We start from the raw sequence: 14,589 nt of genomic DNA on the forward strand, positions 1-14,589 counted from the left end.
ATCAGGATAAATGCCTTTTCTGTCTGCTGCTTGTGTTATCTCGTTCCTTTGATTGTAGCCGATCCTGACCAAGGACGGATTAATCCAACAATTGTCACAAAATGCCATATCTCCCCTGCTGTGGCTTCCAGATTTGGAGATTTGATAATGAAGATTGATCAAGCAGAGATAAAAATGTATGCTTTGACTTTGAGGTGGGGGTGGCAGGGGGAGGGAAAAGGATAGAAGTTGGGAAGAAGACGGAGGTTGAATTTGATATGTTGATTAAATATGTAGGTTTCTGTGATCTGTTTGACTGGGCAGGCAAGATGCCTGAGAAGCAATTACAAAGAGGACAAAGAGGACACCCAAAGGAGAAACGATAACAAGCAGACAATTCATCGAGGTGCAATCCTTTCCTCATTGCTTCCCCCTGTTTCTGTGCAGTTGACCATCAAGTCACAGGGGGATGTTTCAATCAGTTCCTAACAGGCTGGACTGAGGGTTATCTGAAGGACCCCTTTCTCCAATAATCACCTCTCCTTTCATTTAGATCACAACTGGAGGCCCTGCTTTGGATGTACCCATCTTCTGAGCTTTGCTGGATAGCTACTGGAGACAGGGTCTTCATGCCTTCAAATCCTGAACAGCAATAGTCCATCCTGCAACAATTGCGCTGCAAGGGCCCACATGTTTCTCAGTACAGTATAAAAATATTCCTAATTTTCCATTCTGCATTATTTAATCAAACTCAGTTCAGTTATTTGTTCATAGCATTTATGCACTGCTTTCCTGCTCACCAAGGGTTAAAAGGTAAAGGGACTCCTGACCATTAGATCCAGGCGTGACCAGCTCTTGGGTTGCGGCGCTCATCTCATGTAATTGGCCAAGGGAGCCGGCGTACAGCTTCCAGGTCATGTGGCCAGCATGACAAAGCTGCTTCTGGCAAACCAGAGCAGCACACGGAAACTCCGTTTACCTTCCCGCCAGAGCAGTACCTATTTATCTACTTGCACTTTGACGTGCTTTTGAACTGCTAGGTTGGCAGGAGCTGGGACCGAGCAACGGGAGCTCACCCCGTCGCGGGGATTCGAACCGCCAACCTTCTTTTCAGCAAGCCCTAGGCTCTATGGTTTAACTCACAACGCCACCCGCGTCCCTCACCAAGGGTTAGAGATGGACAAATCTGTCAATTCAATTTTGGGACCTGTTCCTGCATTACAGTGGGTTGAATTAGATGACCCTTGAGGTCCCTTCCAGCTTTACAGTTCTATGATTCTATGATCTAGAATCAGGGATAAGCAGTGAGTAGCCAAATTTGCTGATGACACCAAATGGAAAAGGCTGATGAGCCATACCTTTCTATGAAGTTTCTACCAGGTGCCAAAAAGGCAAGCCACTTTTCTTCTTTACACTGAAAATATATAATCCAAAATGTAGCTTGCCTTTTTGGCAGCGCAGGAAGCTGCAACAGCAATAGCTGCATATATTTCAATGTAATGTTTGCCAGGGTTAGATTTCTTCTCCCAGGCTGCTTAGTAGGGGAAAAGATAGACCTCACAATCTCCCTGAAACCGACTGAGATAAGTATATCGAGCATTTCTTGTTTCACCATGGTAAGATCTGTGAGGGTGAACATTAGGAAAGCCTTTTCATTGGGATGCTACCAAGTCTTTTGGAATCCTTTCCAAAGAAACCCCAGGCTCTCAACTCCTACAATGCCACTTCCTGATACAAGTTCTTGCATTTGTTAAAAGTTCTCTCTCTCTCTCTCTCTCTCTCTCTCTCTCTCTCTCTCTCTCTCTCTCTCTCTCTCTCTCTCTCTTCTATGGGCATTTGTAGCAAAGGTTGGTTGCTGAAGATGATTAATTTCCTGCTACTTTGTTGTTTGCTTTTCTGCTTCTCTTTCTTTTAAAATGCTTTCATTGTGGCCTTAGACATACTCACCCTGATATGGTTTGCACTTTTTAAATGAAATGTGTTACTTTTACTTTTCTCCAGCATTGGCAGGGGACCAGGGCACATGCTTTACATGCAGAATGCCCTGGTTTAGTCTGTGGGATCTCTAGTTAAGAAGATCAGGTAGCCAGGGCTTTGAATGGTTTCTGTGGGCCTGAAGCCTTAGAGCAGGGGTCAGCAAACTTTTTCAGCAGGGTCCACTGTCAGACCTTGTGGGGAGCCGGACTATATATTTTTTTGAGGGGGGATGAACGAATTCCTATGCCCCACAAATAACCCAGAGATGCATTTTAAATAAAGGACACATTCTACTCATGTAAAAACATGCTGATTCCTGGACTGTCCGCGGGCCGGATTTAGAAGGCGATTGGGCCGCATCTGGCCTCCGGGCCTTAGTTTGGGGTTAGAGAGTTGCTGCCAGTCATAGTAGACAAAACAGGGCTAGATGGGCAGAAGGCAGCTTCCGACAGCTACTCTCTTTTCACCCTGCTTGCAGGAACAGAATGGTCCCCAGATTAGTTTGCAACCCTATAGTGAGTGACATGGTTTACTTTGTGGAATGCTCTCAGGGACTTCATTACATATATTTAGGGTCCAGGCAAAAACATTGTTTTGTTTTTTATTATGTTATGTATTTCTGTGCTGCCAAATGAAGGGCAGCACACACACACCTGTCGTGCTTGACCATTGGCTGCTTGCTGGGGCTGATGAGAGTTGCATTTTGGGAGGGCCAAAGGTTCCCTGCACCTGCTCTATAGATTGGGTGCACAATAAAATCTGGACCCACATATCACAGATGTGGTGAGCAACTCTGGGACCCCACAAACCCAAGAGCAGCTCACGAGTTTGTGAAGTTATCAGTCACTAGCTTTCCTAACATTTTCCGTTTCCCTGTGATGTGGGTGTACTTTTGGCAGGCAGCTAAAGAAACATGCTGCTAATACATTTTGGGTGTTGATTGAATCGCTATTCTATTAGCATACTTCCCCCTCTCTCTCATTAGCTCCTGTCTCTCAACTGCTATAAATAGCTTTTAATTGCTGGCTTTGGTGCCCTCTCATTCCCCAGCTCCTGCCTGCCTCTTCTGCATTTCAGGGACTCAGTTAGCAAGAAGGGATTTGAGATGAAGTTGCTCAAGGACTCAAAAGTTTAGTCCGGGGAATTGAGAGGCTTGCTTTGGAGGAGGGCGTGAGACTGCTCCTGGGGCTTTGGCTGGAAGCAAAGTCCTTTTCAGGACTGATATTTCCAGGGAAAGGCAAGGATAGGATGAGTGAGGATGTTTTTATAGGGGCCTTACGATGCACACTGTCTGTTGGTGTGATCGCCCATGTTGTTAACCACAGCACCAGGGTTCAGGGTACTGTCCCCTGGCTGAAGCTAAGCTGGCTCAGGCCTGGTCAGTGTTTGGATGGGAGACTGCCTGGGAATTCTCACCTACCTGACTTTGAGTTCCATGACAGAAGAAAAGTGGGGTGCAAAATCTAACTAAATAAATAAGGAGCACCTCCTGGACTGGGCAAAGGAAATGTGCCCTATCCTACAAGCCTGTTGTTTGAAATGGATCCTAGTCCAGCAATATCTGTGCCTTGGGCAATCTGTTCATCTTTAAGATGCTGTAAGACTCCCTTTGCTGCAATGGAGAATATCAGAGCTATTCTTTGGGAATCCACCCTATATCAATGACCCTATGTTTTGCCCACACACTTTCAGAAAAGGGGCATGTGAAATGGTAATATAGATACAGCCTCGTCATCCTCTGGCTTCCTGAGCTTTGCTCTGTCCAGTGTTTCCAACAGTGACTGTGCCTGATTTAAATTCCATCTTGACTTCTCTTTTTGTTCCTCCACCCTCTAGAAAAGGTCCCCCCCCCACTCTTGACTTAGGAATTCTGCTCACAAATCAGTTTGTTCCCAGGATGGGAGGACACAGGTCACAGTTGGATGATGAGACTAAATTGAACAGAAAATCATTCTTTGGGGAGATTGTCACTAAGCTGATGAGACTACCAGCCCCACATGGATAGATTTTCAGTCACTCCTTGTGTCACATCCACAACTGTCCTGGTAGCTAATTGCTTGCTTTTGCAGGGAACTGATTTGTCCTCTTAGCATCTCCCACCCAGTCTTGGGAAGATACTGCAAAACTTCACAAAGCCTGAAAGGTGAAGTAGAAATCTCAATAATCAGAGCTAATTCCATGGGCGTAGCCAGGATTTTTGTGGGGGGGGGGTTACAGGACTTTGTGGTGGGGGCAGGGCTTTTGTTAGAACCAACGAGATTGGCCAGTTAGTTAAGTATTCCTATTGTTTTACTTGATTGGGGGGGCACCTGCTGACCTCATTCCCCCTGCCTCACTAGTGTCCAAAGAGCAGGCAGCAACCTGCACTAGAAGTCTTTTCCCTTTGGCCAGGGACATTTTTCTGACCTGAGGGCCACTTTCTCTTCTAGGCAACTTTCTGAGGTCCACATGCCATTGGGGCAGGGACAGAGGCAAAAGCCATGGAGAAATTTTAGCCAGGCAACACACACACAAGGGCCAGTAGCATATATGGCTGGGGAGAGGGCCTCTCTCTGCTGCAGGGCTGTACCCCAAAGGAGAATAAGTCCTTCTTTCTAGAGCTGCAAGGAAGGGACCTTTCCCCTCCTTCAGCTGCCAGATTGGCAGGCCTAAGAGACTGCATCAAGGTACTGTCTTTTTAAAAAACAAAAACTTCCACTGAATTCCCCAAAGGGACCTGATCAGCCAACCAAGGAAGCCACGTTGAAGGACAAGCATGAACTGTACAGCTAAAGGTCTCACCCAAGAGTCAGTGTCCCACGAAATGCTGTGTGCGGAAAACAGGAAATGCTGTAAGTGTGTACGCAGGGAAGATCGCTGAGCGCTGCTTGGCAATAGCTGTTAGGAAGTGCCTCTGTCCCCTGGAGGGTTTGTCAGTGTCAGAAGGATGTATGTATGACATCTCCATCTCACCTGAGGGCATAGAGGCATCGAATTCAATGATCGGCCAGAAAGGATTCATGTCCGCTCCATAGCACAGCAGATGCTTGTGCCAAGCCTAGCCTTTATCACACCCTGGCTAAAGCATGTGTCCATCTTAATGCTAATGCTTGGTTCACACTGAATTCTATTTGTTGATAGCAGTGGGGTGCAGGGCAGTCTCGAGCAGGTCGCGCGCCCTGGCGCTGAGGGGCAGAGATTGCAACGGCGCCCCCGCCCTCGCAGGGCGCAGCATGGCTTCCGCGCGGCTTCGCCGTGCAGCGCCCTGCCTACCAGCCCAGCGCCCTGGCGCCCCGCGCCACCGGGACTCTACCTAAAGCCGGCCCTGGAGGGTGGGGAAACCTCTGACCTTCTAGACTCTTCTCAGGCCACATCCCTCCTCAGGCCACACCCCTCCCCCTCCAGCCACCTTGAGTGCTTCTGCCTGGCTGGCATGTCTTCTTGACAATGCGTCTTTCTGCTTGGATGGAGGACAAAGAGAAGGATGTGTGTGTCTATAGAACCTTCTGTGGGGATGGAATATAGTCTGCTGTGGAAGGTAACAGTCCCATCCATTGCACCACCAATCTTTCCCTCTGGCCCGCCCACCACTTGATAGGCCTCTACGATGTGAATCTGTGTAGGAACCTCCCTGCGGAGTCAAGAACAGAAGACGTGCCCTCCTGGATCAGGCCAATGACGCATCTAGCCCAGGATCCTGTTCCCACAGGGGACAACCAGGGGCCTGTGAGAAACCAGCAAGCAGCACCCGAGCACAAGAGCCCCTCTCCCCTCCTGTGGTTTCCAGCAGCTGGTCTTCAGAAGTATGGCTGCCTCCGACTGTGGAGGCAGAGCCGAGCCATCCTGGCTCATAGCCATCCCTAGTCTTGTCCTCCATGAATTTGCCTCATCTTCTTTTAAAGTCCTCTAGGCTGGTGGCCATCACTGCTTCCTGTGGGAGGGAGTTCCATAGGTAGTGTGGTTGTTGACCTTGAGCCAGCCATCCTGGAGAGCGAAGTCAAATGGCCTTAGAAAGCACTGCGAATAACAAGGCCAGAGGAAGTGATGATATTCCAGCTGAACTATTTAATATTTTAAAAGATGATGCTGTGAAGGTGCTACGCTCAATATGCCAGCAAGTTTGGAAAACTCAGCAATGGCCAGAGGATTGGAGATCAGTCTACAGCCCAATCCCAAAGAAGGGCAGTGCCAAAGAATGCTCCAACTACCGCACAATTGCACTCATTTCACACACTAGCAATGTTATACTTAAAATTCTACAAGCAGGCTTAAGCAGTATGTGGACCGAGAACTCCCAGAAGTGCAAGCTGGATTTCGAAGAGGCAGAAGAACCAGAGACCCAATTGCAAACATGTGCTAGATTATGGAGAAAGCTAGAGAGTTCCAGAAAAACATCTACTTCTGCTTCATTGACTACGCAAAAGCATTTGACTGTGTTGACTACAGCAAACTATGGCAAGTTCTTAAAGAAATGGGAGTGCCTGATCACCTCATCTGTCTCCCGAGAAATCTCTATGTGGGACAAAAAGCTACAGTTAGAACTGGATATGGAACAACTGGTTGGTTCATAATTGGAAAAGGAGTACGACAAGGCTTTGTCTCCCTACGTATTTAACTTATATGCAGAATTCATCATGCAAAAGGCTGGACTGCCGTGCTGGTGGAGAGGCGCAGAAACCTCGAGCTCCGAGGTTTCTGGCATCGCGGGGGGGGGGGTCAGCGGGAGCCACACGGATCCCCATAAGAACCCCGGGTAGAGCGTCCCAGGGGCGAAATAGCCCAGCAGAGCTCCAGAGGCGACTCCTGCGTTGCCCGGGAAGCTCGCTAGAGCCCCCGAGAGCCAGCGGAGTGGCAGTCGCGGGAGCCATTTTGGGCGCTATCGTTACCCCCACGAAGCGAAGCTCTGTGCCTACAGCCTGCAAGCGGCGGATTCTTCCTGCAAAAAGATCTGATCTGGACTAAGTAAGTCAAAATTTTACGATTTGGACCGAGAATTTGGCGCTGGGAGGAGGCTTAAAAGGGAAGTCAGCCCCCCCAATTGAGTAATGGACGATGCAGTAAAGCTATGGAAAGCTCAGAAAATTACTCCTAAAAAAACTTTTTCCTGATGCAGAGTAAGGGAAAAAGATAAAGTGCACTTAAATCTCTGCAAAAGACTGTGATTTGACAGGGGAAACCCCCCTGTGAACTTGGAGTCGGGTCAAAGGAAGGATCGGCTAGCCGTCTTTGTGACGTCACAATAGAAAAGAATGAGTCTGTCTGTGAACATGAGACTGAGAGCTGCAGACAAATAAAAGAGGAACTTTTAAAAATAAACCTGATGGCTGCTCAGTGCTGAACTTGAATTTGATTATTAAGAGAAAAAGTAAAGAAACAGAGGTTGGATCCAGTTCAGACGGGATTTTATTCTTTTTAATATTTGGAAAATATAAAATAAGGACAATAATAATACCACTTCCTGCCTGCTACAATCATGGAAGCGGAGAGCACCAACAGGCTGGAAGAGAAGGTTCTGGATGGTGAGAAGGAAGGCACACAGTGGGACTTGATCCTGAGAACAATTTTGGAAATGACAGAGGAGATCCGTAATCCTAAAGATGTTGTAATATGCATGGACGAGAGGACTGATGAATTAACAGAACTGAATTTTGAAATAGATAATCCATTTGAATATAGAGTGGAAGAAAAGGGAGAAGAGGAAGGACTAGAAGAAGACGTATGCTGTGATAAGAGATTTTACTTTCTTGGGTTCTATGATCACTGCAGATGGTGACAGCAGTCATGAAATTAAAAGACACCTGCTTCTTGGGAGAAAAACAATGACAAACCTAGACAGCATCTTAAAATGCAGAGACATCACCTGACAAAGGTGCGTATAGTTAAAGCTATGGTTTTCCCAGTACAGTGGTACAGTACAGTGGTGCCTCGCTAGACGAATTTAATTCGTTCCACGGGTCTATTCTTATAATGAAAAATTCGTCTAGCGAATCCCATAGGAATGCATTGAATTCTTTTGATTTATTTTATTTTATTTTATTTTATTTTATTGCCCACAGGAACGCATTAATTTCAATGCATTCCTATGGGAAACCATGATTCGCTAGATGAATTTTTTGTAAAACATCCTTTCTTTAAGCGAAAATTTCGTCTTACAGGGCGTTCGTTAAGCGAGGCACCACTGTAATGATGTATGGAAGTGAGAGCTGGACCATGAAGAAGGCTGATCACCGAAGAATTGATGCTTTTGAATTATGGTGCTGGAGGAGACTCTTGAGAGTCCCATGGACTGCAAGAAGATCAAACCTATCCATTCTGAAGGAATTCAGTCCTGAGTGCTCACTAGAAGGACAGATTCTGAAGCTGAGGCTCCAATATTTTGGCCACCTCATGAGAAGAGAAGACTCCCTGGAAAAGACCCTGATGTTGGGAAAGATTGAGGGCCCAAGGAGAAGGACGACAGAGGATGAGATGGTTGGACAGTGTTCTCAAAGCTACAAACATGAGTCTGAGCAAACTGCGGGAGGCAGTGGAAGACAGAAGTGCCTGGCGTGCTCTGGTCCATGGGGTCATGAAGACTCGGACATGAATAAACGACTAAACAACAACAAGACTGGTGGCCATCACTACTTCCTGTGGGAGGGAGTTCCATAGTTTATGTGATGCATGAAGTACTTTGTTTTATGTGTTCCAAATCTTCCAAAATTCAGCTTCACTGGATGTCTGAAGAGTTCGGGGTTGTTTTGCTATCAAAGCAGAGCAATGTAGGATTAAAAAAATTAAAAAATAAAGTCTCTCTCTCTCTCTCTCTCTCTCTCTCTCTCTATATATATATATATATATGTAAAAATCATGAAATTCCGTTCGACACTTTTCTCCGTAACCGCTTGACCGATTGTCCTGAAATTTTGACACAACTATCCAGGCCACTCTTAGAGCATTGTTGGGGGCAAAAACCCCTCAAATCGCACACCTGCCCAGGTGCAGACCTGCTTTTCCACCAAGTCAAACAGCGCCCTCAAGTGGCGTAGTACCCTCCTCCACCCCCTCCCTTCCTGTGAAATCTAAGCCACACCCACAAACCAAATGACATCATCATCAACCAAGCAACTGAAATACACCAAGGCAGCCATTTTATCTAGGCCTTTGTTTTAGGCCCCTGACAGGCTGACAGGCCTCCACTAGGCCCGGGGAGGGGGATAACCCACAGCAACACACTTGGGGGCACGGCAAGGGGTTTTACTTTACCATTTAGCACCACTACCCCCCCCCAAAAAAACCACCAAAGAACCAACATTGCCAAGTGGAGGTCGGAGCCTGCCTGGGGGGGGGGGTTGCCACAGACCGCAGCATGGCCTTTGATTTATGTAGGCCCCTGCACGGCAAGGGGTTTTACTTTACCATTTAGCAACACTACCCCCACCCCAAAAAAAACCCACCAAAGAACCAACATTGCCAAGTGGAGGTCGGGGCCTGGGGGGGGGTTGCCACATACCGCAGCACGGCCTTCGATTTATGTAGGCCCCTACACTGCAAGGGGTTTTTACTTTACAATTTAGCACCACTACCCCAAAAAAATCCACAAGACAAAAATAAATATGACTTATTTTATGGGTATGTCTTATTTTAGGAGAAACAACTGATTGCAAGCCTCTGTGTCTTTTTTTTTAAAAAAAAATCATTCACTTTCTCTCCCCAGTTTAAGTCCTCAGATATTTGCAGTGCACACCCCCACCCCATTTACAATTCCCTACCTTCCCCTTGCCACTTCCTGGGTTTTTTTATGGAACTGAACAACTCAGGTACTTCAGAACGCACCTTCTGTTGCCAGGCCCTTGCAGGGCCAGACAGAGGCCCGGCCCAGGTAGATAAGATAATGTGTCCCTGTTTTTAACCCTTTTGTTACTTTTTTCATTTTACTGATTGTGAATATGCTGACCGAGGCCCGCTTTGGATTTGGAGGCCAGCGCCAAGTGGCCCATATGATCCCCCTCCTTCTGTCTGGGCCTGTCTGTTGCTACAGGGCTGTGGGGCTTCGCTATTTGACCCCCCCCTCCCCGGGTTGGGATTCTTTAAGTAGTTCTCTGGGTCCCAGGACACATCATCACCCCCGATCCTTAATCTAAACATATAGAAATGTTCACAATGCGTGCGCAGGGGCCAATGTATGGAGATACAGGGGGGAGGGGACAACAGAGGGCTCAGACAAAAGTAAATACTGGGAAATGGAACCCAGAAACTGACAGCTCCTTCTCCAAGGATGGGGGCCAATGTAGGAAGATACCAGGGGTAGGGGCCAACACTCCCCAGGAACAACAGAGGGTTCAGACAAAAGTGCATGCTGGGAAATAGAACCCAGAACCTAACAGTTCCTTTTCGAGGGTGGGGGCCAAGGTATGGAGATACAGGGGGAGGGGCCAACACTCCCCAGGGACAACAGAGGGAAGGGTATCCTACCGAAACACAGGGATGAGCCGGGGTGGAGGGAGGAGGGGCAGGATACATCACGGATCGTGACAGGGTGGGGGGGAATCACAGGAAAGAACCACAGCAACGCGTGGCCGGGTCAGCTAGTGTATATATATTCTGTTAGGCTTTAACAGCAGCAGCACCAACAAACTCAGACACTGTTCATTCACAGACACCAGTTTTAGATCTTTCCCTAGACATTCAAATAGTTGTCATCGTGGCCTTAGTTAATGCAACAAGACAAGTCTTGTGCCTCCTTATTCCTGGTGTGGGAGCAATTATCATGGCATCCCAGTCAGTGGCTGAGCTTCATGCTCCGGCACCGGAGGCAGAGAGCAGGCGAGAGCGGGGCTGGTGTGCGTCCCGGGGTCAGAGCATGCCGCCCGCATGGGTGTGGCACACATTCTGGGGGCAGAGTGCACTGCCCGCAGGGGTGTGGCGTGTGTTCTTTTTGTGTGTTATTTTGTTTCAACTCAGACCAACACGGCTACCTACCTGTATCAAGTGGAAAGTGGTCACTTTCAGCTCTGGGAATTATCCTAAAGGTGTCTCGGTTGCTGTAGGGGAAATGGTTGGCTGTGCCTGACCCTACAATGCTGCTGCTGCACGGGGAATTCCGTTAAAGGAATTCTGGGGCTGGCCATGCTTTCGTCCGTACCCCTTATAAGGGGCTAGGGCCATGGAAGAGCCCCTGGGAGCAGTTGAGGAGAGGAGAGTCTCTGACCCCCGTCTCCATTCTCTCCTCAATTTCTATTCCTCACCCTGACTTCCATAGGCGGGCGAATGTCAGATGCCCAAAACCTCAAACTTACATTTCTGTGTGAAGTGTGATTTATAGAGGGGGGGGGTGTTTTGGAGACCTCTACACGCAAAATCGATTTTAAATCATGGGCACCTTGGTTCTGAAAATGGTGTTGCCTGTATTGGTGTGAGTGATGGGGTCCCATGGCACAAATTTCATGTGGTCCCAGTGCAAAGGAAAAGAGCTAAGAGCTTGTCCCTTACTATAATGTCCAAACAAGTTGTGACAGCCAAGAAGAATGATAGGTTTGTAAGGAGTCTTCAATAATTTTGCCAAGGAAATTCTGATTGTTCAGGGCCTAATGCTATTAGCCTCTCTTGTAAATGGAGATCCTTTAGGAAATGCATGCAGGACCATCAAGCAAATCTGTACTGAGATACACCAATCACCATTTTTACTCCTGGAACTGCTCTGAATCTGACTTCAGGAAGAACGTGTTTGAACTGCACAGTGTCCTGGAATAGACACTCTGCATTCGGAAAGAAGGGAACTGAGTTCCCTCCCATTTCCCACTTTCCTGCTGTTCCAAATGACCAGTACCCTGGAGTTATGATTTGTCTTGCTGTCAGGATTCTAACTGGACTGTAACTGACCTAAGAATTCTGCAGAGCAGTTGGTGCTGTGGCTGGCTGCTCAGGCGAACGTCAGCCCAGTGGCCAGCAGCTGAGTCTTTTTGAGGCTCAGGAGCACCTAGCGAATACCTGCTCTATTCCTGGCCCGCCAGACTCTAGCTGAGAAACGCATTTCACGTAAGTGTAGGGATTAAACATTCCTCACTATGCCATCAGGTCTGTTTCTGCTCTGTGGGAAAGGATAGCTGCAGTAGCAGATAGCAAAACAGCGAAATCATGAGCAGATTCCCATCCACAACAGGTTGCTGTGGTTAGGGCCATTTTCACAGGAACAATGCAACAGTATATTCAATCAGGAGCAGTGTACTGGAAGGAAGTATGTGTGTCGGCTTCTCTGGATCAGATGTCTATACCTAACCAGGGGGTGGGGGAGAGCAGGGGAACTCTTTTGCTGCTTCTTTCTGGCCAGGAGGGAGGATGTCCTTCAATGACTAGACATGCTTGTTATTCCCTCCCTCACTGTATGTTGTCTTCTCTTTTGTTTCCAGGATGTCTGCCAAAGTCTCCCTGGGTCCTCTATTCTCCAAACCCCCCCTGCGGGTGAGAGAAGGCTCCCTGGTGGGGAGATTGCTGAGCATAGTTTCTTGCCTCCAGTTCTGTGGGTTCTTGATGAGTATTTTGGCCTGCATTCTGTGCATTGCAACCACAGCCAGTGTCAACTGGAGAGTGTGGCGTGGAGAGAACGGCTCTGAAAACATCTGGATTGGAATCTGGAATGTCTGTTTTTGGAGAAACCCTTCTGATGACGGCAACTCTTTTTGGCATTGTGAAGGTCTCACTGAGCGATATCCAACCCTCCCAAGGGAAATTTTTATTGCTCAGGACTTAATGGTCTTGGCTTCCACTATGAGTTCAGCCGCCCTAGTATTAATCTCATTTGCCTTGTGCAATGTGTTCGAGCCCGGAAAACACGAGGATTTCCTCTTAACCTTTTTTAGGCTTGGAGCGTTCCTGAACATACCTGCAGGGATCCTTGTTCTGATTTCTGTGATATGGAACATGTCTTCTGTCTTGCAGAATGGGAAAATTGACTTCCCAGAAACTTTTGAATTGCCTCCAATTCCCAGCCAGCAGCATATTGGACCTTCTATTTATCTTGGCTATATCGCTGCGGGTTTCCAGCTGCTGAGTGCAGCATTGGTTGGGATGGAGAGATTTTTCATCAGGACCACCACAACAGATCCATATCAAATAGAAATTGCAGCGGTGATTACGCCAAGAAATTCAGCAAAAAGCAAGAGTCTAACTCCTTGTTCAAAGTGTGGTTCTCTGCTGGATCTGATAATTAAAGAGAAATCCTCCACAGTTGAGATACAGGAAAGCCAGGCAGAAGATCTTGACCCTCGAAACCAATCTTGCATCGTAGAGATACCGGAAAGCCATCTACTAGATCTTGACACTCGAAACCAATCCTGCATCGTAGAGATACCGGAAAGCCATCTACTAGATCTTGACACTCGAAACCAATCCTGCATCGTAGAGATACCGGAAAGCCATCTACTAGATTTTGACACTCGAAACCAATCCTGCATAGTGGATATACCGGAAAGCGAGGCAGAAGATCTTGACATTTGAAACGTATCCGGCGTCGTGGATATAGAGGAAAGCTGTGCTTGTTCCCATTAGCTTCCTCCTCTTCTGGATATCTTTCCTGTGTCTACTCTTAGATTTACATTTTTTTATCAGCTCTTTCATTTCCTAAGCAACCACTCACATTTTGTATTTCAAATAAAGTTGTGGCCAAAATTATGCCAAAAACCTCAAACTTACATTTCTGTGTGAAGTGTGATTTATTGGGGGGTGCTTTGGAGACCTCTAGACTCAAAAACGATTTTAAATCACAGACACCTTGGTTCTGAAAATGGTGTTTCACTCCTTGCATTTATTTAATATTTGAAGATGCCTTCTTGCTCCAGCTCTGGGTTTTTATTGAAGCTGTTGCGTTTGACCTTCCTATGCCTGCCATGGGGTTGTCTGCTTTTGGGGCAGGGGCCTGGTAGGAATTTTTCCATTTGGCTGATTGGCTGGTGCCACTTGGTTTTCGCCTGCTGTGCCTACTACGCCTACAATTTGTCACAACTTGTAAGGTTGCAGATAGGCATTGGTTAATAAATTGGTTGGTGGAGGGGCCAGGATTGGCTGTGCCGGCCCCTCCAATGGTTGCTGTAGGTATCAAGTTTATTGCTTATAGAAGGCTGCTGCAATGTATAATAATAATAATAATAATAATAATAATAATAATAATAATAATAATAATTTATTATTTATACCCCGCCCATCTGGCCGGGTTCCCCCAGCCACTCTGGGCGGCTTCCAAAAAAACAGAAATTCTAAAATACAGAAATCCATCAAACATTAAAAGCTTCCCTAAAAAGGGCTGCCTTGAGATGCCTTCTAAAGGTCTGGTAATTGTTCTCTTTGACCTCTAGTGGGAGGGCATTCCACAGGGTGGGTGCCACTACCGAGAAGGCCCTCTGCCTGGTTCCCTGTAACTTGGCTTCTTGTAATGAGGGAACCGCCAGAAGGCCCTCGGAGCTGGACCTCAGTGTCCGGGCAGAACGATGGGGGTGGAGACGCTCCTTCAGGTATACCGGACTGAGGCCGTTTAGGGCTTTAAAGGTCAACACCAACACTTTGAATTGTGCTCGGAAACGTACTGGGAGCCAATGTAGGTCTTTTAGGACCGGTGTTATGTGATCTCGGCGGCCGCTCCCAGTCACCAGTCTAGCTGCCGCATTCTGGATTAGTTGTAGT

At 47.3% G+C, this 14,589-nt stretch overlaps 1 protein-coding gene across 1 annotated transcript; it reads left to right on the plus strand.

The window, feature by feature from the left end:
• Positions 1-536: 536 nt before the first annotated feature.
• LOC148686699 (claudin-34-like) lies at positions 537-13,604 on the plus strand. Its single transcript, XM_088664336.1, has 2 exons — positions 537-679; positions 12,324-13,604. The coding sequence occupies exon 2, from the start codon at positions 12,325-12,327 to the stop codon at positions 13,408-13,410; it is 1,086 nt and encodes a 361-aa protein (XP_088520462.1). The 5' UTR covers positions 537-679; position 12,324; the 3' UTR covers positions 13,411-13,604.
• Positions 13,605-14,589: the final 985 nt, after the last annotated feature.

Source organism: Zootoca vivipara, chromosome 2, assembly GCF_965207765.1.
Source record: "Zootoca vivipara chromosome 2, rZooViv2.hap1.1, whole genome shotgun sequence".
NCBI classification, from domain to species: Eukaryota; Metazoa; Chordata; class Lepidosauria; order Squamata; family Lacertidae; genus Zootoca; species Zootoca vivipara.

Bases quoted from the DNA above. Each gene is read 5' to 3' on its own strand.
- LOC148686699 (XM_088664336.1), top strand. From the start codon at position 12,325: ATGTCTGCCAAAGTCTCCCTGGGTCCTCTATTCTCCAAACCCCCCCTG.